A 23,573-nucleotide genomic window follows, 5' to 3' on the forward strand; every position below is an offset into this window, starting at 1 on the left:
AAGTAAGTCATCAACCGCGAAAGCGCTTGCATTGCGTCCGCACGGTTGCATTAATTTTAGACGCAATCTAGAAATGAAAAAATAAGCTAATTCGCCGCTTTCGAACTAGTTAAAATGCAAATAAAGTTTATAAACGGTCCGTAAACAAAACAAAACTTGCAGGCGTAGCGACACATCGAGCGCAGACGACGAGAGCGAAAAGTACCTCGAGAATCCAAAATGGCGTCCACGCAGGAGGAAGAGCAAAGCTTGCGGGAATGCGAGCTTTACGTTCAGAAACACAACATTCAGAAGCTACTAAAGGACTGCATCGTTCAGCTATGCGTGAGCAGGCCGGACAATCCGGTCTCTTTCCTGCGGGAGTACTTCGCGCGACTCGAAAAGGTAAACAACACCATCCTCCCCAACCTCTGTCTCCGATGTTCGTTTGCGGTGATCGACGATCTGCTATCGAAAACGTCCGGTTAACCGTTGGATATTGGATTCGATCGCGATCGTTTATTTCCGAATTCAGCGTCTGACTTGGGTTTACGTTCGTCGTATTCCGGTCCTCGCTGAGACGCTTTCGTCGGATTAGTCGCAAATTTGTTTAGGCCTTGCACTCTTATCCATTTTTGTTTTTTGTTTATCAATTTTTCAACGCAAAATCTCGACGTCTAAAAGGGGGTAAAAAAAAAAAAAGAGTAATAAAACCTAGAAAATACCCAGTTTTCGCGGCTTGCATGAAGGACGAGGTGATTGTGAGACCCGTCAAAAATATATCGTCGCAAAAAAAAAAAAAAAAAAAGGATCATAAAGCAACGAAACAAAAAATTGGCAATTTTTCCAACATTTTTAAAGAGGTTGTATTAATAGCACCGCTTCGCTACGCGCGCAACAAGAAGTTGGAGGGGAGCAAGCAGAAATAGAAGAAAAAAGGGAAAGACTTAAATATGTTTACTAAGTGTTTGTCGGGTAAATGAGCTTGGGGGGTCGGGCAGCTTTATAAATAGAAAGAAAATAAAAATGCCGAGAAAATTCTCGTATATGAAGGGGTGCCTGGAAAGCGTGTAAAAACACGTCCTGCCCCAACCTAGTCATATTTTAAGTCAAGAACTGCTTTAAAAAAAGAAATAAAGAATCATTTATGCAAAAATGTTTTTTCGGCAGTAGCTAGGCTGCTGTAGGGATAGAGGCAAATTGAATTATGACGTTCAACGAGCCCATGTTTCTTCATTTATGATTTGAGTTGCGGCTATAGGGTGTTTTCACATGGCGTCAATCCGCCATTTTGTTGTAAGTTCGTTTTTTCAAACAAATTTACTAATGTGAAGGATTACATTGCAAGCTGTTGAGAAGATGTCAGCGTGGCAAGACTTATAAGCTTCTGTGCTCTATGCATCTAAGGGGTCCTGCAAATCCTTGGAATGCTTGTCTTCGGCATGTCAAACAGCACACAACAACAAAATGGGGGACAAAATTTTGTCACTGAAAACAACCTATAGTCAGTTATAGGTTAAGAAAAGATATTGAGGGAAAGGAAGGTTGGGGAGGAGGAAGCAGACGAAATGCTGGAGAAAAGAGGAGGAAACCTCCTCCTCCCGTCATCATTTAATCTGCTTCCTCCTCCTCATCCTTCCTTTTCCTCGAAAACTTTTCTTCTGTAACTGACTATAGTATATGATTCCCACCACCCGACCTTCCCCTCTCCTTTTTCTTTTCTTTTAGTGCATTTTGCATGGTGTTCGTAGTTATTCTTTCTATCCGCCGGGTATCTGTCGAGCAATTTTGAATTCCTTATATTTTCTTTTTCTTTCCGTGTCATTCTGTCTTTTTTGGCTCGAAAAACTGTTAATCTTGTAAACGACCATTTTTTATAGGTAGTACATACATTTGATCTCGCAAGAAAGGAAGCTTGCACTGATCTCGACGGATGAAGCTTATGCAATTGTGCAAACGGGGCACAGAGCATAGAGAACATGACTACAATTCTCTCATCGTCGCACAAAAACTACTACGAGAAAACACCCACATTGCCATGATTTTGAAACTCTTGTCTCAATGGTGAAAACTAATGGAATGAAGAGAAGCCATCGGCACCACTTTTGTTGGTCTCGTCGAGCAAGGTTTACGCGACAAGACCAACGCACTTCGACGGCGAGGCGATTAATGAAATTTCACATCGTAGTACAGAAATTACTGCGCACAAAAGTGGATGTTGGCACACCTCTGCTACGTAAACACGGGTCACTTCGAGGTCGGCTTCCCTCGGCGAAAACAATGTTGAAAGCAGCGCGTGACACATTAGAAAAGATAGTTCATCTAGCCCTGACGTCAGTGACGTCAAAGAATGAGTGGAAGCGATTAGCTGACAGAGAGAATTGAAAATGGCCGAATGTGCTTTGGCTTTCTTCACCAAACCTTCAGCATTAAATTCTAGCCTAGGGGATCCATACTAGTGAGTGTACTTCCCAAATAGTGGTGCTGCCGTTGGGAGGGCGATGCCATTATGGCATTCCATCGAAACTTCACAGACATCCACTGGGTGGTTTTTGGATGTTTTCTTGCATTTTTCAACGGATTATTGATGTTTTGGAGGCTCTGTTGCTTCCTACGTCATGTTGAAGTAAAGAAATGAGCTCCAGAATTTGGTTTCCATACCCCTGTAACGCCCCATTGCATTTAGCCCCGTGCGAACAGGATTAAGCAGATTGTCACGAAGAAAATTATTATTTTTTTTTTAGATTTACATAATACTTTTTGACAGAAACCCGGCGCCCTATGCAAAGATCAATTCTCATTCTATGTTTTTTGGACGGGTAGTCGTTTTCGGCATAGTTGGCCAAACTAAAAAATGTTCCACGGTTCCGGTTAGACTTCTCAATAGTAACATGCGGCTTTAACTGGAATGTAACTATTCGCTTGGTCATTCGCAACAACCAGGGAAACAAACACAGAGGTATGGTTGCCCCCACAGTTGCATGCCACTACCATACCATACAATACGGAACATGTGCCCCTTTTGCAGTAAGCGGTCAACCGCTACTTTTGAATTGCCTTAAAGTAAAGTTAAGGCCATACTAAACTTACTTCTGAGCCCACCTAGGTATGCGAGATACTCCTCCGCATCAGCCGCTTCTCTGAGCACCTAGGTGCAAAGTGGTGGAGCCCACCCGACCATGTGCCCCTTCTGCGTTTCCACTCTCGCATCCATACTTCGTTTCAGCGCAAGTCCAGATGCAGCCGACGCTGTGAGGCAATGGGACGGGTCAAACGGCATCAAAGATGCAAGTCACTAGGTCATTTTTGTTTACGATTGGATCAGCCACGGTAGGACACGTACAGAAACATGACGAACACTGAGATGGTGCACTTTTGTCACTTTCCAATCAATCCCATGAGCTCGTAGCGTCGGCCGAGTCTGGACTTGAGGTGAAACGAAGTATAGCAGGCTCCCTTCGCCAGGTTTTCAAGATTATCTCAAAATTTTCAACGTGTGCTTGCTCGGGTGTTTTACGGCGCAGGCCGGTCCAGATGTTTGCATTTGAGTGCATGGCCGCTTGGAAGCTTACAACCGGAGGGTTGCCACAGCAACCGAAGTCTGCGCAGCGCAAGGAGTCATTATCCAGTTGCTCACGCTCGACCGCAAATGCTTGAACCAGATTTAACCGTCCACTTTCTCTTCTTAACGCTCCACCGAGTCACGGCAAACAGCCGGGGTTGCATGTCGAACCGACGCGACAACGGCGGACGCTGGCCACTCACCTTGTTGCCGTCGCCCGGTGAACGATCCCGCCCGTCGGGACATGACGACGACGGAGTGCTCCGGCGCGCAGGGAAAGAGACAGCCCCTCTCAAGAGCTGCGGACTCCGCAAGTCGGTCCTAAGCGCACCCCCAAGGGAAAACACAAATCGGGGCACCTGCGTTCCACATGCGTGCGTGCGAGGAGGACAGGAATCCGTTCTGGGGAAGGTGCCAAGATGCCTGCAGCACCCACTCCAGGGTGTCGTTATTTGAGGCCGGCCAGTTTGGGCGGCGGGGGTGTCTTTTGGTGCCGGGTGCAACGACGACGAAAAAGTGGGTAGGCCGGCCAGTTGCGTTTGTTCCCGCCGTGTGTCTTTACCGCCGTTGCCGAGAGGTTGGCGCGAGAAGGGGGTGGACTCTCCTGAGGACGGCGTAAACCATTGTCCATTGTCCCTGCGGAAGCCTTGAAGGTGTGGGAGGTCGTGCCAAGTTGTTTGGGTGCGAGCGTAGGTGTGCGAGGCTACCCCCTTTGCGGTGTTTGCGTCGTGGTGTGAGGAGTCGCGCTGGGTACCCTGCAGGAAGCGGCGACGAAGGCGAAGCAGCAGCAGCTTTCGCCGATGGCGACCACCCCGCCCGGCGAGGAGCGGGAGGACGAACTCTCGCCCCTGCCCGTGCCGCCCCAGCGTAACCGGCGCGGGGCAGTCAGCGCCGAGACCTACTCTGAGGAGGATGCAACTTCTTACGTCAAAAAGGTGAAGATATTTTGTTTGTTTAGGTTTCAAGGAGAGGCTACTCCCTTCCCCGCGGGGCTATAAAGGCCTGTTCACACATACTGCAGTGCTGTAGACCAAGCACTAACGTTATACTTGAAACTGCTGTATCAGCATTCTGATACGTGTGACCCAGATTTTTCTTGCTTACACACAATGCTGTACCTACTTTGGGTTATCTCAGCACCGAGATGTATGTGTGAGCCTGGCTTTAAAGGGAAGTCCCATGCTGCCTACTCGTAGGGTAGGAGGCCTAGAGGGACCTTTGAGGTAGGCAACATTGACCTACATAAGTATGCAAACTTTTGCAGTCACTGTGGGTGTGCACACAAACTTTCTTGGGTAGAATTTACCTATTGTTGCTCTCCGTGTGAAGTGTAAATCTGATAAGGGTGGGTCGATATGGGAAGCTACTCCTCAAACATGAGGGGCGACGCCGAAACTGTTTGTTTAAATGTATGCTTTCCCAAGTCATGGTAGTGGCAAATTGGTGATACCCTTCAGAACGTTGCATGCTTTGTTTTTTAAGTGCGGCTGGGCTCCCGCGTGACCGCATATTATGACTAGTGTGTGACTGATAGGCTGTGAGTAGGATTTAGGTTGCAGAATATAAGTACTTAATACATTTTATACTCTTATGATGTGGGACTTATACTGCAACATGATGCTCCTTTTTGTGTGATTGTCCTGTTTTTATAAATTACAATAGGATATTTTACGATAGCTTGCGTCTGCTTGCACCACAAGTCACCTGGACATCTGTGCTTCATATTGAGTGTGGTTACCAGTTCAAGAAGAGAGCCTGATACACAACATTTGAGACTCTAATGTTTCGGTGACTTATACGTAATGTAAGGAAACATGAAAATGGTGCTGAGGAGCCAGCCTTAATGGTTGGTTCCTTGTCATGAAAACTTTTCCAGTGTCTAGCAACCGAGAAAACTAGGAATTGTCAGGGAAATTATAATTACCGTGAATAATCGGGGAATTGTCAGGGATGACGTCAAAAAGCAAGCCCAGTCAGGGAAAATGAGCCGGAGACGCCATCGAGTGCCTTGAGCAAAGACTTGCAGACTTAAGAGCAGAAAAAGAGGCGATAAATTCTGCTTAGAGCGGAGCACGGGCTCTGCTCACCCGATGTAGAGTGTGCTACCCAATGCAAAGGGAACAGCCAACAAATCCAGTCCAAGCCTTGGATTGGATTGGATTCGATTGAGGGCACGGCACTAGGCTAGATACAGTTAGAGCTACTAGAGTTAGTAACAAATGGGAAAGCTGCAGACCCCAATCCAAGCCTTAAGCCGAGAGTATCCAAAAGTGTGCATCTGGCAGCCATGCTGCCATTCGGTTATTGATGCGTGTGGTTGAGCGTCGTGTTTTCATTGTGTTTCCGGAAGTGGCCTCTTTACCGACGATGTCGGCGGCAAGAAAGTGCTTGCTTAATCAAGACTGGACGAACCCGAATATTTCGGAATATGCAATTTGGATTAAGCCCGTGCAAAACGATCCTCATAGTGCTTAATGCTGAATGCCTTGTGTTGTAATGGTCTTATATATCTATCCGCCTCTACAGTGGTCAGGGAATTTCACCTGAAATTGTCAGGGAAAACCTGGAAATGTCGGGGAATTTCAAAATAATAGTTTGCTAGAAACCCTGTGTACCTTTTGTTGGTTTCGGAAAGTGGATCTTGTCAGTATGTGCCACTCGACCATTCACGTTCATGCAACTGCCCACTTAAAGGGCCCATGAAACGAATTTTGGGCTGGGATAAATTAATTTAGATTAGGATTTTACTAACAGCATATCAATTAGTGGGCCAAAAGAAAGAAGGTAGAAAATCATAAGCCTGATGTTTGGTACGAAAATTTGAAAGCACAGTGAACTTTTTCGTACTTTCTTCCCTTCGAAAGCTCTCTGCCTTTTGACTGTGATACATCTGCAATACCCAAAGCACGACATCGAACCTCATTTATTTCCTTCACCCTTAAGTTGACAGTGCGGTGGAAGCTATGCGCTTGCCGGACCAATCAGCCACCTCCCTTTCATCACCTGCCCTCATGCTCTGCGCCTGGGTATGTGCGAGGGAGCGTGATCATGTGGCAAAAGTGTGACTGGCGCAACGAACATGTAGCTTCCACAGCACTATCAGCTTAGAGGTGAACTGGGTGGGGAAAGCAATTTTTGTCCGAGTTTTGGGCGACGGCCTAATCTTCTAGGGGGAGAATGGTGGTGTCCAGGTGCACAAACGGGGGTCGAGCAAGAGGGGGAGTCCCTCCTTTCCGTCCCCTTGAACTGTTTCATACAATGTGCGATTTGTGAGTTGGGGAGGAAAGCTAAGAGGGGAAAAGTTTCAAAAATTGTTTTAAGAGAATTGGTTGAAAATTGCAAAGTAATTTGTGCCTCTTTTTTTAACCAATTGTTGAAGACTTTTTTATTTTTCATAAAGCATAAAACCTTTTTTTTTTATAAAACTTTTTTATTGCCAGTTTGCATAAAATTAAACAAAACATTAATTTGGCCTCTAGGTGGTGTTTGTTGCTCCCATGTGTACATTCAAAAGTTTTTGATTGTGTGGTACTGTTGCAATGGTAATGGAGGGCATGAGTGACACTCTTGATTAGTAGCCAAGGGATTAAGGGAGAATTTGTTTCCTGACTGGTGGGAGTGGGGGAGGGGGGTGATTCTGAAAAGAGACGGTATGTCGCAGAGATATGTATGTCCTTTTCCCATTAAATTTAATGGGCAAGTTTTTCAGCCAAGTTTAACTGGCAGTGCTTCCGTTGGAGTCTCATTTAATGCCCTAACTCTAGGCAGACGGATTCTCTGTCTGCCTCCAGTTATTCCAAATCTGAACATAGTAAAAATTTAAAAAAATGTTCCACTTTTTTTTTATTTAGAATTTTGCAAGTTTTGTGCTGCCTTGGACGAGTGGTGGCAGGCAGCTTGGTTTTGACTGTAGTGCAGGGAAGACCACAGTATGCTAGTTTTGGAAAACGGGTCTCCACAAACAGGGAATCTTTACGCCCGAAGCCACTCAAAGTCTAACTTTTGCCACCGAGACCAGCGGCGTACTGGGTATTGAGGTGATGCCTGTGTGTTTCGGGTAACGCTGGAAAAAGGCTGCTTGGACTTGCAGATGGTCCCCAAGGACTACAAGACAATGGCAGCCCTGTCCAAAGCCATAGAGAAAAATGTTCTCTTTTCACATCTGGACGACAACGAGCGCAGGTGAGTTCGAGTCGAGTCCATGCCTGGCAGGATGTCTTCACAGAATCATACATGGGTAAATTACTTCCGAAATGTAATTTAGTTACAATTACAATTACTTTGCTTCAAAAGTAGTTTAACTACAATTACAATTACTACTGCATGTAAAGTAATTAATTACAATTACAAATTACTTTTTAAAAGTAATGCAATTACTTTACAATTACTTATTTCTGAGAGCGACCCGACTTGGGCCATATAGCTTTAAACGAGTTTAATTGAATGCAACATATTTGTTCATTCCTTGACGCAATGTTTGAGGAGGCTTAAGCTTCGCTGCATAAATGTCACATACTGTACTTTGCTTTCATGAATTTGGCTAAATTCATGATAGAACTTGGCAGTTTGGGACAGTGAAGTTCTACGTTCTTATATTTTTAATAAATAATAATAACTTAGTTCATATGCTGGAAGACGCCAGACCGCTAAAGAAAACATTTGTTGACAGACGTTTCTTAGCTAGGCAATTAAAATGCGACAATCAGTCATATGTAAAAATAGTCAAGAGTGCAGGCGAGCTGGTGTAAGTTGAACATGATTGTAAACCTGAGACTGGGGCAGAAAAGTGAACACAACAGAAGGTAGAAAAAGAGGAGGCAACGTCTCAATTGACTTTGCCTCCTCTTTTTCTACCTTCTGTTGTGTTCGCTTTTCTGCCCCAGTCTCAGGTTTATAATCATGTTCAGTCATGTGTGACTATTTTACAAGTGTTAATATAAAACTAAAATCCACACGCACTAATACGACCGCATTCACATACAAACGTTGTTTTGTTGTATTGTTATTTATTTACTTTGAGTTGAAATTATAATGGTTCAGAAATATATAAGAACCGAATCGGGGCTCCCGAATCATTGGTGACAATATTCACAGGTGCGAGGTCAGTCTTTAAAATGCTTATGCAAATAATATCCGAAGTAAAACCAACAAGAAATAAAATTAAAAATAATACAAAGATACAAATATGCGACAAAGCGGGACATAAAAACCTGGCAAAAAAGAAAGGAAAATAACCTTATATAGACAAATAAAATTTCCAACCTCGGCTGAAAGCTGAAGCTTAATCTTTTTTTCTTTCAATATTTTGGCATGTTTACCCTATTGTTTCCTGCTCGCACCGCAGGAAGCAATGGGTAAACACGGCGCCGTTGAGGTAGGCTCCGAAGAGGATTGTCTCTCAGACCGCAGTGAAAGCAACAAAACAAGAAATAATGTGATGCTATTTATGTTGTGCGTGTATGTGAGTGCGTGTCTGTGTGCGAGTGTTTCACCGAGAGCTAGACCGCTTGTGCGAGCGCTGAGGCTTTCAGAGAGGTTCCGTCGGCATCGCAAAGATTTACAAAAGTAATTGTAATTGTGCCTGAAGTTTTGCAATTACTGATGCTAGAAAGAAATTAAAATTATAATTCCTTTAGATGAAAGTAATTATTACAATTGCAGATTACCAATAAAGTAATTAAATTACAGTAATTCAATTACTACCCTAGTATGTCACAGATCAAACAGTTCCCAAGACCGCAGTGGCTGGCTTAGGAGCTAGCCATTGCAGTCTTGGGAACTATGGCAGTCTTAGGTAGTATGGCGATCTTGGGAACTGTTGCAGTCTTAGGTAGTATGGTGGTCTTGGGAACTGTTGCGGTCTCAGGAACTCTGACGGTCTTATGGACTGTGGCAGTCTTACGAATTGTGGCGGTCTAGGAGCCACGGCAGTCTTTTAAACTCTGGTGGTCTTACAAACTGTGGCAGTTTTTTTTAACTGTGGCGGTCTTAAGAACTGTGGTAGTGTTAGGAACTCTGTTGGCTTTAAGAACCATAGCAGCCTTAGGGACTGTGGTTGTCCAAGACCTGCTGCAGTCTTAAGAATTATTGTAGCCTTAGGCACCATATGGTGGTTATAGAAACCATGGTGGTCTTGGAACTCAGGCAGTCTTGGGGACAATATGGCGACCTTAGGAACCGTGATAGTTTTGGGAACTGTGGTGGACTTAGGAACCCTGGTGGTAGAAGAACCTTTGAAGCTTTAGGAACCATATGACAGACTAAGGAACCATGGTGGTTTAGGGATTGTGGCGGTCTTAGTACTGTAACCATCGTAAGCGACCGTGGCGATCTTAGTGCCGTGACCGTTTCTGGGATTACGGCGGTCTTGGTGCCATCACCGACTACATTGGTGGGCAAACTCGCAGCACTGACTGCAGAGCAGTGAAGCGTGCCGACAACACTGGGACGCGAGTTCGCTGCTGTGACATTGGGATGTAACATTCCTGCTTGCAGCGACATCTTCGACGCCATGTTCCCCGTAGTTCATCGTGCCGGGGAGGTGATCATTCAGCAAGGCGACGAGGGGGACAACTTTTACGTCCTTGACCAGGGAGAGGTGGATGTGAGTGGATGACGCGGCACTTTTTGTTGAGAAGAAGCACTGTGTTTCCGCTAGGGTCTTAAGACATCTGGTCGATTGTGTGCTAACAAGGAGAATCGTATTGAAAGGGAAAGGTAGACTTGTAGATTTTTAGAGATCAAAGTTGCTGCGAGTGGATGCCATAGCACCTCTTGTGAGAGTGCAGACAATGTTTCCAGTGGAGGTCTCGTGAAATATGCTTGGTTGTGTGCTAACGAAAAGGATTATACTGAAGGCGAATACTAACCTTGTTGATTTTTAGGGTTCATAGTTGTGAGTGGACGGCATAGCATCTTTTGTTGAAACGAAGGGCAACATTTATGCTGGGGTCTCGAGAAATATGTTTGCTTGTGTTCTTATGAAAAGGATTGTGCTGAAAGGAACCATTAAATTTAGATATTCTTGGAGTTTAGAGTTGTTGTTTACGAGTTGCGCGTCCAAGCACGTGATGGACCTACTGTGCCAAACTGGGGACATTTTGAAAACAGCTTTATGAAAAGTAAAACTGTGACAAGGGTCTGTGTTCGCTCGTAAGAAGCCAACATTCTTGAGAAAAGCCGACAGATGTTGCAATGATATGGCAGACTGCTGGCCTGGTGGTGGGGCTGTGTGGAATGGTATGCAGTACCTGAGAAACTCGGGGAAAGTAAAACCTATAGTCCTGCAAAAAACAGGGAGCAAAAAAAAAAAAAAAAAAAGAGGATATGAAGAAAAGTTTAGGGTAACTGCTGACAGATTTCTTTTGTGGAAGGACAACGCTTTTAGAATAATGGAGGGCTGCTCAATCTCTCCGAATGCAGTACATACTCGAAAGTTCTTGTTCAACCGACAACCTTGCATCGTGCTTCGTCATTACTCGACCGCTCGCACCAAACAAACGCTCAGTTGGTGGCCCAACCTCATTAGGCAAACGGAAGGCCAACTTGTCGCCGATGCAAGAAAAGCGCCTTCCTGGCGAGTCGAAGAGCCTTTGGTTGGTTGTCGGCAGTTGGCAACTCCTGGCTGCGAAAACAACCACCAGCCACGCGCGTCTCTGAGTGCCGTTTGTCCGGCGGGTGCCCGCAAGCTTGCCGCGTCGCTTCCCCCAGGTTTACGTCAACGGACAGCTGGTGACCACCATTGCCGAGAGCGGGAGCTTCGGAGAACTGGCCCTCATCTATGGCACCCCACGTGCGGCCACGGTCAAAGTGAGTGTCCGCACAAGTCCTTTCTTTGAAGCTGAACATCATCCTCGGTTCGCTGCTCTTTCCAGTTTTGGGGAGCATGCGAGTCGTAGTGGAAAGCACATGTCTGCCTTTACATCTTAATTTTGTTGGAAAAAATTCGACTGCACCGAGACTTCGAAGACAGGTCAAGTTTGCGAGTTTAGCGATCTCGCTCTTTCCAACCCAGGACCTGTAGTTGCCAAACCTTCTCAGGGTATTGCACTTTGTAATGTCAACCAATGACCAAAAAAAAAAAGTTTTCCGATTGTTGAATAACGTAGAAGTTTGAGCTAGTTGGTAAGTAGACACGATAAAAACAAAACGGCGCAAAGACAAGGACGAAGTAGAAGGAACCACAGGACACAGCGCTGTGTCCTGTGGTTCCTTCTACTTCGTCCTTGTCTTTGCGCTGTTTTGTTTTTACAGTATAGACCACTTACAACGTTACCGCTTATAGTGCAGGACCGGGTATAACGCGGTTTTTTTTAAACCACCGGTTCACCTCCCATAGAACTCCATGTAATTACATACCGCTTAAAATGCAGGCGCGCGAAGGGAAATACCGGTTATAGTGCGGTTTTTGGCACAGCCCGCCGACGACTGGAGCAGCGAGCTCGCTTCCCTGTGCGACACTAGATAACGGCGCTGACGGCGCAAGCCGCAAGCTGCACTCGCGGGGCAAGGAGGTTGCTCGAAAACGCGGGGAGAAGCGAAGAGAGAGGCTTCAGTCGCCATAGCGACAGAGGGATGCACGCACGAGTCGTTCACGTGCGTGCGTCCCTCCGCACGGCCGGTCTAGAGCGGAGAGCCTCTCCGCTCTAGACCGGCCGTGCCCTCCGCTGCATTGGAAACAAAGAAACAAACAACCGCAACGACAGACCAATCGCAGGTCGAGGAGAAGTGTTTGCGCGCGTTGCATGCCGGTTGTGCCGGTCGCGGGCCGGCTGCTTCTATTCCGCAAACGTGGCGTCGGTTGTGATCGTCGTTGTAGACGGCGTGCATCTCATCGTTCTGCGTAAAAGCGCTATCCTTGACTGTGAATTTTCGTTGTGTGTGGCTATGATAACCCAGCACGTACTAGAAGGGAAGATCCACCTACTCGTGCGGCGATGTCGTGGCGGCGCTCTCAAGACGGCAAAAACGCCCGTGTCGTCGTGTTTGTTTACTTCGACTACAGTGGTGATATCTAAGCATTTGTGTCCTCGAACATCGCCTGGATTTCTTATTTGACGCATTTCATGCGTGTGCTCAAGTTCAAGGTATCACTGGCGCGTACCGTATGAAGGATGCGAATTTTCACGCGTTTTCATCTCTGGAGAAAAGTGATTAGGGTTAGTAATCCTGAACGCTCGCAACGTCCGTCCGCAACCCACGACGCCGTTAAAAGGCTGCGTCAGGCAAAAGCCGCTCATTTCTTTCAAAATGTGTGACACACTTGAGAGAGAAGTGTACTAGTCTGGTGAAATAAAGACTTTCCTCAAACTAAGCTTTATTTTTCATCTAACATAAAATAAATTCTTTTACAAAGGTAAGTTGTCTCATGGCATGTATTTTGGCCTGAAAAATTGATGTTTTGGTTATAGTGCGGATTTTCGCGACTCCCGAGACATACGTTATATGCGGTCTACACTGTATCATGTTTTCCGATTGGTTGATGACAGCTATGTTGTCATTGATCGAATTTGCCCAGCTGAGGTGGCTTGAGTATGATACAGTTGCGTGCCATTTCATTCGTTAAGGAACTTGTAGGTATGTTTTTTTATAAATATTTCTGTTTGCCTGACGTCCAAGCCTTGCTACTAGTTTGCATTCTTGAGACTCGCGAGATGTGCAATGCGTCGTCTGAGATGACTGTATCTTTGGGTTGTAGGCGAAGACGGACGTCAAACTCTGGGCCATCGACCGAGACACATACAGAAGGATTCTGATGGTGAGTACTCGTTCCTGGGATTGCCTTCCAGACTTTTTTGTCATGAGGGCATCAGCACTGAATTGTTTCCTCCTTGCTGAAGTTTTGCCTCCTGGTTGTGTAAAGATGGATTAACACTGTTGGGTGGTAGCCCGTCAAAGTAAATTCTTAAGAATGCTCCCCGGGGTACCCTTGCGGTTTCACCGAGCTCTCAAATTTCCTCAACCATTACTGTCCCTAAGTAAAGTGTTTTAAGCATCATTTTACACAATCTGAGCCAGTCATTGATGCTTAACCAGGAGTGAAACACCTCCTAGTATATGCATTGCTGACTCGAAGCCCTGTAGTCTCCTGTACTGTTTTACCTTATAAATGCCAAGACCGGAATGCGTTCCACGGCCGTCAATCGAGACAGGTTCCCCGAGATCAAACAAACCCCCCTCCGCGTTAAAAGTGTTGAAAGGACAGGCTCAGAAAATGCAAATGCTTTGAAAGGTGACGAGCCGGAAATCCATGCGATAATCTTCAAAGTGGAAGAAAAGTCATACTTTTTCAAAAAATGTGGCGATAACTCATAAATAATGTTAAAAGAGCTGTGCAACAATTTTAACAATAAAGAAAATTTGCATCTTCTAATTTTGACATTGTTTATCTTGTCACAAAGGACAGAAAACACATCTCCTTCCTTCAAAATGTTGCGATTCCACCGCATAGTAGCGGGGCAAAAATTTGAATATTTCTCGAGCGGCGGCCATGAGAACCACACGACATGGCGAAAAGATACGAAGTTGTGCAAATACCTGCTCGATAAAAGGTAATTTTTCTATATTTCTTGTCGTTCCAACATAAATATAAATGCATCAAAAACCTGGTATCATCGACATAACTTTGATTATACGGAGTTTTCCGTCAGCACGTGGTCGCGAGCAAGTGAGTTCTCACTGCTCACTGATGGCTGTAGGGAGAGAGCTTCACCGGAACCTTGTGCGGCCCCCATTCACATCACAGCACACGTGACTCGGAAGGTGGTGAAGGAGTTGAGAGGTGCCGAAAACCTCAATCTTTGTCTTTTCTTTTTTTTTTATAAAAGCTAGGATATGCATGAAAAAGCGGTATTTTGTTCTTTACTTCTGAAAGGTGGAGACACCAACTTCCAAATTATTAAGGTAAAGCACTGAAATTGTTGCACAGCCCTTTTAATAAACATGTCAACTATGCAAGGAAATGTCGATCCGTCCTTTGGAAACGAGCGTGGAGCGTTCCGGCCTAACACTGTCCTTACGGCACTTTTTTCTGTGCGTTTGCAGGGAAGCACCATACGGAAGCGCAAGTTGTACGAAGAGTTCCTCAGCAAAGTCTCCATCCTAGGTAAGGGGTCCTGCTCTGACTGACGGCTCCCGAATGACGAGGCTGTCGCGATGGGGTTTTTACTTCGCCCACCAGGGGCTGGTGTGGCGCTCAGGTTGGATACGAGGGCCACTTCGGCGTTCGGCCGGAGCTTGCATTAATTTGACGAAGACGCGAGTTACAGCCGAACGCCGCTGCAACACTCGCTTCGTTGGTGCGATGCAGCACTGGCGTCGTCTTCGTGACGCAGCACTCGCATCGTCGGTGCGACGCAGCACTCGCATCGTCGGTGCGACGCAGCACTCGCGTCGTTAGTGCGATGCAGCACTCACGTCGTTAGTACGACGAAGTACTTGCGTCATCGGTGCAAAACAGCACTCGTGTCGGTGCAATGCAGCACTCGCATCATTAGTACGACGAAGCACTTGCATCTTCGGTGCGACACACCACTTGCGTCGTAGGTACAATGCAGCACTCGCTTCGTTGGTGCAATAGAGCACTGGCGTCATTAGTATGACGAAGCATTTGAGTCATTGGTGCAACGCAGCTCTTGCGTCGTAGGTGCAACGCAGCGCTTACACGTCATAGCTGCGACGCAGCACTCGCATCGTCGGTGCAATGCAACACTTGCGTCGTCGGTGCGACGCGGCACTCGCATAGTTGGTGTGACGCCGCACTTGCATCATCCGTGCGACGTGGCACTCGAGTCGTTGGTGCAGTCACCGACGAGACGAGAACTGCAGGGCATGTCTTTTGAATGCGCCTGCATGCTCAAGGATCACGAGGCGCCAAAGCATTGTCGAAGGCAAGAAGCTCGCGCTGGAGGCGAGGCAACTGAAGCTCCTCCCTGCTGTTCTCATCCTGTCAGTGACTATGGCCTAGGTGGTGTTGCTTCGACTCAAATTAGGGTGAGGGTAGAGCACGGTGTAAGACGCATATGGGTGTGGACGCCAAGAGCATCGCAGCTGCCAGATTGAGTCCTCGCCTCAGTTACAAGCGCCGCTACCATATGGATCCTCGATGTGTGGCCTATCATGGGCCCAGTTTCCCATTCTTCTCTATAGGAGACGCGCTTGTTCTTAAAGTCGTTCCCTGGATGGGCCACGTCGTATGGAATTCGGCACTTGTGCTTTGCACGTTACTTGAACCCTGCTCTGTCGTCGACGCTCCTCGATGGCAGCAGTAAAGGTCTTAAGAAAGCGTCGAAGCGTAGAGGTCTCTGGCGTGGCGTTCGAGCCAGATATCTCCCTGCCGTGTTGTAAGGACACACAACACGGCGATCGCGTCGCAGCGTTTGCCGTGTTGTGTGTCCTCACCTAATCAGCAACTTAACTCTGTTACGTCACGCCGCGGTGGTAGCGCTTTGGGCGCATTGCCGGTCTGGGAGTGGGGGCAGAAGTGGCTATCTGGGATGGGCATTCCTCTGTTTTAGATTAAACCAGAAAAAAAGGAACTGCCTTTTTGTCAAAACGTCGTGACCAGGGCTGTACCAAAAGAGCCAGGAAGCTTTGAAGATCAGTTTTTATGTGTTCTCTGCCTGGCTCGGTCTGTCTAAGAACGTGGATAAGGTGCAGTGGGAAGGGGAAATTGGACACCGTTGAACCACGATTGCTCGTGCGAGAAGCACTTGGGTCGAATTCACACTTGTTTTAGTCAGATTTATTCTTTTTGTCTCAACACAAATGGGAAAACTGTCGAGTGGTTCAGACCACCCGTGGACCACGTTCAGGCGGTCGTCCGATCGTTCAAACTGTCATTTGCTCTTTTAAATTCGTCTGTGAAAATATCGGACAAATACTCATTATGTGAAATGGGCTTTAGCGTCCGTTCTATGGCGTTCAAGCGAAGGAATCGCCGCACTTCGCATTATTTGCGCAAAATTTTGCGGTGTAACGAGCCTCCATAATTTTGTTCAGACCGCTGAAGTAGTAAACATTGCTAGGAAGATGTAGAATCGGCAATCGCAACGCGAAAAAGAGCGCGTGAACTCACCAACGCTGACATTACATTCCAATGGTTTGTTGGTGTAGGGTGCGGCGCTTCTTGCCACCACCCCATCATGCATGCACATCCCCAGTCCAGTGGCTAGGGCACTCCGGTTTGTTTGTAAACACGAGTTGATGTATATTTATTTTGCAGCATGGAGTAGAGCCGCCAAATAATTACACTTCAGTGTCGCAGCGCTTTAGCCACCTTTTTTCTTTTTTTTTTAATTCGTTTAAAACTTTATCTGAAATCGTGGGAAATGCTTTTGCATTCTCCGGAAATGCTGAAACTGGCACTGCATCTCCAGCCCCTGTAGTTGCATTTTGTGTCGTGGTAACCGTCACCGATTTTGCCTGCCCTGCATTAGGCAAAATTGCAGCATTCTTGAGCCACTCGAGGAATGGAATGTCGATGCTGGCAAGAGTAGCAGCTTATCCATCGTGGCTCTGGACAACGCGAGAGAGAGGGGGCAGGGCAATCGTTGAGATGGACCGTTTCGTTCCCTCCGCAGAGAGCCTGGACAAGTGGGAGCGGCTGACAGTGGCGGACGCGCTCGAGCCCGTCACGTTCAACGACGGCGACGTCATCGTGGAGCAAGGGATGCCCGGAGACGACTTCTTCATCATCGAGGAGGTGCGTGCGTCCCTGCCGGCTTACAAGGCCGCCCATTGGCTCCTGGGCAGATTCCAAGTGCCGCAATGGCACGCCTTCCCTTTCCCTATTCTAAACATTCTTTTTGCGCGTCTGCCGTTTTCCTCAATCAGTGCCAGCGAAAGGTTACCGTCATGGGCAAAATGCTACCCCGCAGTTACGTCGGGAACCCTTGTCCGAGAGATGTACAATGCTGCTCGCGTACAAGTACCGTGTGTACCTTCGATTACTGTAATATCCCGAGATGCCCCACCCCCAAAAGACAACCCGTCCCTATTTTCGGCACGATTTTTCTACAGTCTAAGCTCGTTACAACAGACCTGGTTACAACAGACATCTATATATAACATACTGATTTGTGCAGTTTGGTTGGTTTTCCTCTACATACCACTGACTCAACTTCATATCTGCACAGAACATACTCTTCTTACAACAGACTGAAATCTGGGTGAAATTCGAGGTCTGTTATAACGAGCTTAGACTGTATTTGTATTTTTCAATAACATCAAAAGGTAGCCCACTTCTAGCGATTGCAGGGCCCTGACTAATGGGGACCTCGGCGGAAATAGTGTTACTCAGCCACGACGGGAGACGAGCAAACATTGCCGATTGGGAAAGACGGTCGTCTCTAGTTCGTCGCCCCTCACTGCCATCGCAAGTTTCGCAACTCGCAGAACCTAAAACTAGCATTGTTTCAACTTCTTTTTACCTCGCACCGAAGGTTAGCTTACTCCTTATTTTCACTCAATTTGCTTTCAATCTTGGGCAGGCCTTCTGTCGGGACGTTACGACAGTTGCGCTAACACGGGTGACGTACGACGACAAAGTGTGACGACGGGAGTGACGAAAGAGTGCTCTTGCGTTTTGTTCCGTTTACGGCCGTACGTCTTGCGGAAGCCTCTTGGCCGCGGCACACGCAACGGGGTGTGAGCCTTCCTTGATGACCAGCCTGTGCCGGCGTGTTGCAGGGGTCCGCATCCGTGCTGCAGAGACGTTCCGAAAGCGAGCCCCAAGAGGAAGTGGGCAGGCTCGGGCCATCCGACTACTTCGGTAACCACCCCTCCCCTCATTCAGCTAATAACAAATCATAATTTCATGACAGATAATTAAGTCATCTTTAATGAACAATTGTGACACACTAATCACAATGACTATTTTGGCAACTGTACAACGGTTTTTCGTGGCGCTCTTTTCTAATGTTGCGTTTGTCTCCCGGGAACGAGCCCTACGCAGAGAGAAACTGAGGGAGAGGAGGAGACGCACAAGGACGTCGAATCGCGGAGCTCTAATTGGAACGATTAGTGGGCAGGTGCAAAGGCTATGTGCCTTTGCCTCAGCCCACTGCCTCCCTCAAATGAAAGTGAAGAAGAGCTTCGTCTGATATCCTCGTGTCGTGCCTCGCATTCAAACGCTGGACGCCAGCCTTCGAATGCGCTCGAATAGCGAGTAGAGGCAGATAGCCTTTGCGCCTACCCCTTAATCATTCCAATCGGAGCTTGGCGCTCTCGCGTCCCTGTGCCCTCGCATCTCCTTTTCTCCCTCATATTCTCTTCGCATAACTCGTTCCACATTGAAATTGTTGTGCGGTCCTTGTATTAAGTTATCCATTCAGCCAAGCAGAAACTGTGTCATTTCTTTGGCTGAGCACCAACTGTGTCATACTGTGTCATGCTCTGGTCAACCAATAGACCCTTTTCCAAATCCAGTGCCATCAGGTAACCTAAAAAGCAGTTTCACCTTCGGCAAACTTATGGCAGCCATGAAACGATTTTATCCGGCAGCGTAACTTCCGCACGTTGACGGCAGATGAGAATTAGTTCCTCAATCACCTCCTGATTATTTCTCGATTCGCTTCAGTTTCGATGGCGTGTACATAAGAAATGGCCAGTACAAAGCGACGGCACATAAGCTGCTCGATTAAATTTCCGCCATTCAAAGGTTTTAATGCTAGAGTTGCGCCGAGAGATTGATTGGACCGACCTCCGGAATAAAGGCTTATGCAGCCGTCATACCTAATTCCTGCAACGTGTCGTGCCGACGTCTCGAACGTACAGGCCCGCATGGTTGCACCTTTATTTTCTGCCTTCATTAGGCTCAAAGAGGCTGCCATTAGTTAGGCCCAAGTACCACACACACCGAGATTACGATAGTGATCAAAGCCTGACCTTTGAAGAGGGCCCATTGCAAACTCGATTGTGGTCGTGCAGGCGAGATCGCCCTGCTGCTGGACCGGCCCCGGGCGGCCACGGTGGTGTCGAGGGGTAACCTCAAGTGCGTCAAGCTGGACCGGTCCCGCTTCGAGCGCGTGCTGGGGCCCTGCGCCGAGATCCTCAAGCGCAACATGACCCACTACAACAGCCTTATCTCCCTGTCCGTCTAACGGGCCTCCGCGCCATGCACCGCCGCCCCCGGAAGACGCACCGGTAAGCACCTATGGAACGCGACGTTTGCCAGTGTGTCTGGCGTCCTGTGGTGGGTAGATCAAACTATAGGGGGCGCTTAGTCCGGCTTGTTTTGCCCGGAGCCCAGGGCCTACTGAACACAAGGCTCGTCGACGGACCGCTGGGCTCGGATCGGCACTTCGCCGAATAAGCGCAAGCTCTAGCCGAACACAAACGCAGCATTCGACTACGTCGGTCAAGTTCCGCGTCGGTCATGCCAACGAATGTTTCACGTCGTCGTCCCCGTCAGTTTAGTCCTCAACTTGGCCGCTAGTAGCATGACGGTTAAATCTCCTTCCCAACATGGCCCGTGCGTTGAAAGCGATCTGGTCCCGGAGCGGAAACAGACTATGTTACGAGAGCCGGCGCTTTGTGCCGTTGAGCGTGGCGGTCGGTGGTAGCAGTTCCGGCAGAAGAGAAGAGCATACGCAAGTATCGCTGTCGTCGCCTCCGACTCCCAACTGCTGACCCTACGAAAACTATGGCGCTCGAGACGACGCTTCATTGAAGGGTCGCATTGGTGCCAGCCGCAATTCTGGCGGTGGAACGGCGGCAGGGATGTGGGCGGTAGACAGACATTGGGATGTAGATCGCTCTCCAGCTCAACAGTTCGCAGAAGCTTCTGCAGCCCAGGCGTCAAGACGGCACGACAAAGGCGGTACTCGCAATCGCTCGTCGTTTTTCGCCGGAACTTCTACGGCTAACCAGAGGAATGGCAACATCCGATGGCACCACGTGCTGTCTCCTGCAATGTAGTTCGTTGCCACTTCGAGACCGCTTTTGACGCACGGGCGATTTGGGACGCTGAACACGGCAGTCGAAGACGCCTTCCGTGCACCGTACCGAAACCAAGGCCGTCAGAATGTCCAATAAAAAAACACTTTTTTTTTTCGGTTGTTTTTGCAGGAAGACGCAGGGGTGACGAGAAGAAGCCGGCGGCAAAGGGCTCCCCTTTTTGCATAGAGACGCACGCCACACGCACAGCAAGAAACGCCTCGCCGGAAAAGGAGGGCACAGTTCGTCTCTCCGGGACGCCAGGCTCCTTTCCTTCAAACCTCGAAAGAAACTGCAACAACACCCTTTCCTTTTTTTCTCCTGATTTTACCTCCTATGCGGAACATGGTGGCACGGTTGCTGTCGAAGACGACACACACAATCCGACTGCGTCTTCGTGGCACGCTCTCAAGGGAGGCCCTGCACCTCCTGGACCCTCTCCTTTTCCAACGTCCCTCTCCTGAACCCCCCTCCCATTTTTCAGCTTCCCTTTTCTGACAATCCCCCTCCCAGCTCCCCTTTTCCAGCTTCCTTTTCCTGACACCCACCCCCACACACACAAAAAAAAAAGTCCCTCTTTGTACCTGTACATAGCCTTAGTTTTTGTAACTTGTGTGAGTCATTGAAAGGAAAGAAGAAGAAAAAAAAAAAGTTGAGACGCTTTTGTGTGTGCCGTGCGTGGGTTGGCGAAAACGTTTGTTGGGAACTGTCGAGGGTCCCCTCCCCCTCTATCTTTGCTTTGTAACGTGGGTTTGTTATACCTCCGCCCCCCTTCACTGTCTCTTTCTTTGTTTTCACCAAGCTTAGCGAAAGTTGTAGCCGCCCTTCTAGTCATCGTTAACCTTGTTTTGTCAGACGGCAGCACGCACGCGAGAAGCGTAGGGAGGGCGAGACTCAATGCATCTGCTTCGAGGCGGGCTGCGCTCGAGGCGTCGTCTGCTAGAAACGTAGTCTGCTTCGAGAATTCTTGAAGCGGATGGCTCTGCAACGTGTCGTCTGCTCCAAGAATTAGAAGCAAGCAGACAATGTTTTCTTGGAGCCCCACCTATTAACGTTGCTTGCAGCGCCTAGACTGTTTGGGGCAATTGATCTTTCCTACTGCTGTCTGCTGGAACCGTCTGTAGTGTTTTTGAAAATGTGGAGTGGACGGCGCATTACTGTGTCGTCTGCTTCCTCTGCGGCAATAGAGGGAGCAGCAAAGTCTCCTTTGTTTTTTTGCATAGCTCCAGTTGCGTTTCAGTCTGGGTTTGGTTGTGCGTCGAGACACTACCCTCTACGTCGTCCGATATGATGGATCGGCACCTCTTTGGAGCAGCGTCTGCTTGTTTCTAACCAGCTCGCTTTCAGTAGCACCAGTCAACCAAGTCCAGTCTGTGTCTGCGGTTAGAAAGCAAAGGGTAGCGAAATCATCCAAAATATGAAATGTGTCTTTTGGCTCAGTTTTCTGTCATAAACCTGATGGATTTTTAGGCTTCAATTGCACCGTACCGACGCTACCTTTGTCGCCTCATCACTCAATCGTGTGCCTGCCTGACTATGCTCGCGACACCGTTTTGTTTTGTTTTTTTCTCAGAAAGCCAGAGCACCATCTTGGAGAGAAAGAGAGAGGTCTTTCCTGGGGGAATTTGGTCTGCAGTGTTTTGAGCACAGCAGGGTTTATGGAGGCATCGTGTCCTATTCCCAGGGTCTCTCCGAGCAGAGTCCCCGAGAGTTCCCGGGGTTACGCATCTGGCAACCCCGACGAAAATAGCACTTCCCATCTGGCACATCCAGCATCGCCATCTGTCGGGTCTGCCGCATTGCGCTAGCCTCATCCGTGTGCCGCCAGTTGACAGCGGTAACCTTTTAGCTGCCACGTTGCCAGTCCTGGGCCGCACCCTCGACGGCTCTCTCGAAGCATGGAGCTCATCCGGTGTCCACTAGATGGCATAATGACTCTACCGTGCGTAAACCGCCGCCTCTGGTAGCATGATGGCCTCTCGCAGCTTCGCCCAAGTAGACTGTGTGGCAGCACTCGTAGGTGGCGCACGGAAGATGTATTACAATTCGGTGGTGGACACTCGTTACTTGGTTTAAGCATTTCTACGGAGCAGTACACTGTTGAGCGGTTCGTGTAGATTGTATCACTTGAGCCACAGTTCTAAACAGGGGCGGCCTTAGCAGCCCTTGACCACGAAACCCCAATCGATCAATCTGAACTGGCTTCTTTTTTTTTGTGTTCTTTAAGCTGTGACCGCAGCAGCGCTGTTTCATCTAAACCTTTGTGCATGTAGTCACCACGTTGGGTGTGCCGGATGACCCTTTGCTACCCTACGAGCACTCGGTGGATCTGGCTTTGAGCTTGTATGGATGCAGAAATGCGATGGCAATGCATTGTCCCTGCTCCCCTTATCCTTTTGCTCCCTCGTGAGGAAATTCGATTGCCGTGCTTCACAAATGGTTGCCGTGCCCAGAACCTGCTGGCCCCTGCCTCGTTTCTTTCTCTTTCCTGCTTTAAAAAAAATGTTCCGAGAAGCAAAAATTAAAAAAAAAAAAGCAGCTGTTCTTTTTGTTGTTAGACTGAAGAAAAAAAAAAGGGTATCAATAAAAGGTCGTTTGTCAAAACTGAGGCTCCTGTTGTTTTTTAGCTTGCTCTCTACCAATTTTAGTCCCTCTTATTTCTTAAAGGACACATGCAAAGGAAAAAAACATTTTTTTTTAGACGGCTTAGATGGAAAAAGGATGTCATAAAACGATTTTACAACGAAGAAAAAAAATTTTTAGAGCTATATTTACGGCGCTATACGAATTTGTAGTTGGCGCTCGCGGGAGCCGCCGCTGGTCACGTGGTAGGCCCGCGCGCCGCCGCGCTGCGTCGACGCCGCACGCTGGGCGTTCTGCGAACGCCGCTTCAACGCGTTTCTCCACGCCGCCGTCGCCGCCGCCGCACAAGTTCGTCTGCTTCGGGGCGCCGCCGCCGTCGTCTGGCCGGAGCTCTATCACGTCTGCTTGCGCTTTTTCAGGAGTTTCCTTTGGGCTCTTAAAGTTACTTATTCATCTTAGTTTTTTGTTATACTTCAAACAAAGATGAATAAGTTACTTTTAGAGGCCATAGGAA

General features: G+C 47.9%; 1 protein-coding gene across 1 annotated transcript; it reads left to right on the forward strand.

Annotated features, from left to right (window-relative positions):
• Positions 1–12: 12 nt before the first annotated feature.
• On the forward strand, positions 13–23,080 carry LOC8026129 (cAMP-dependent protein kinase regulatory subunit). Its single transcript, XM_029980809.3, has 11 exons — positions 13–384; positions 4,303–4,476; positions 7,632–7,723; positions 10,037–10,145; positions 11,252–11,350; positions 13,239–13,298; positions 14,585–14,645; positions 17,122–17,243; positions 18,230–18,311; positions 19,469–19,684; positions 20,609–23,080. Exons 1-10 carry the CDS (start codon positions 220–222, stop codon positions 19,639–19,641), a joined length of 1,137 nt encoding a protein of 378 aa, XP_029836669.1. The 5' UTR covers positions 13–219; the 3' UTR covers positions 19,642–19,684; positions 20,609–23,080.
• Positions 23,081–23,573: the final 493 nt, after the last annotated feature.

The sequence above is a fragment of the Ixodes scapularis genome, unplaced genomic scaffold (assembly GCF_016920785.2).
Source record: "Ixodes scapularis isolate PalLabHiFi unplaced genomic scaffold, ASM1692078v2 PGA_scaffold6__148_contigs__length_123643588, whole genome shotgun sequence".
Lineage (NCBI taxonomy): Eukaryota > Metazoa > Arthropoda > Arachnida > Ixodida > Ixodidae > Ixodes > Ixodes scapularis.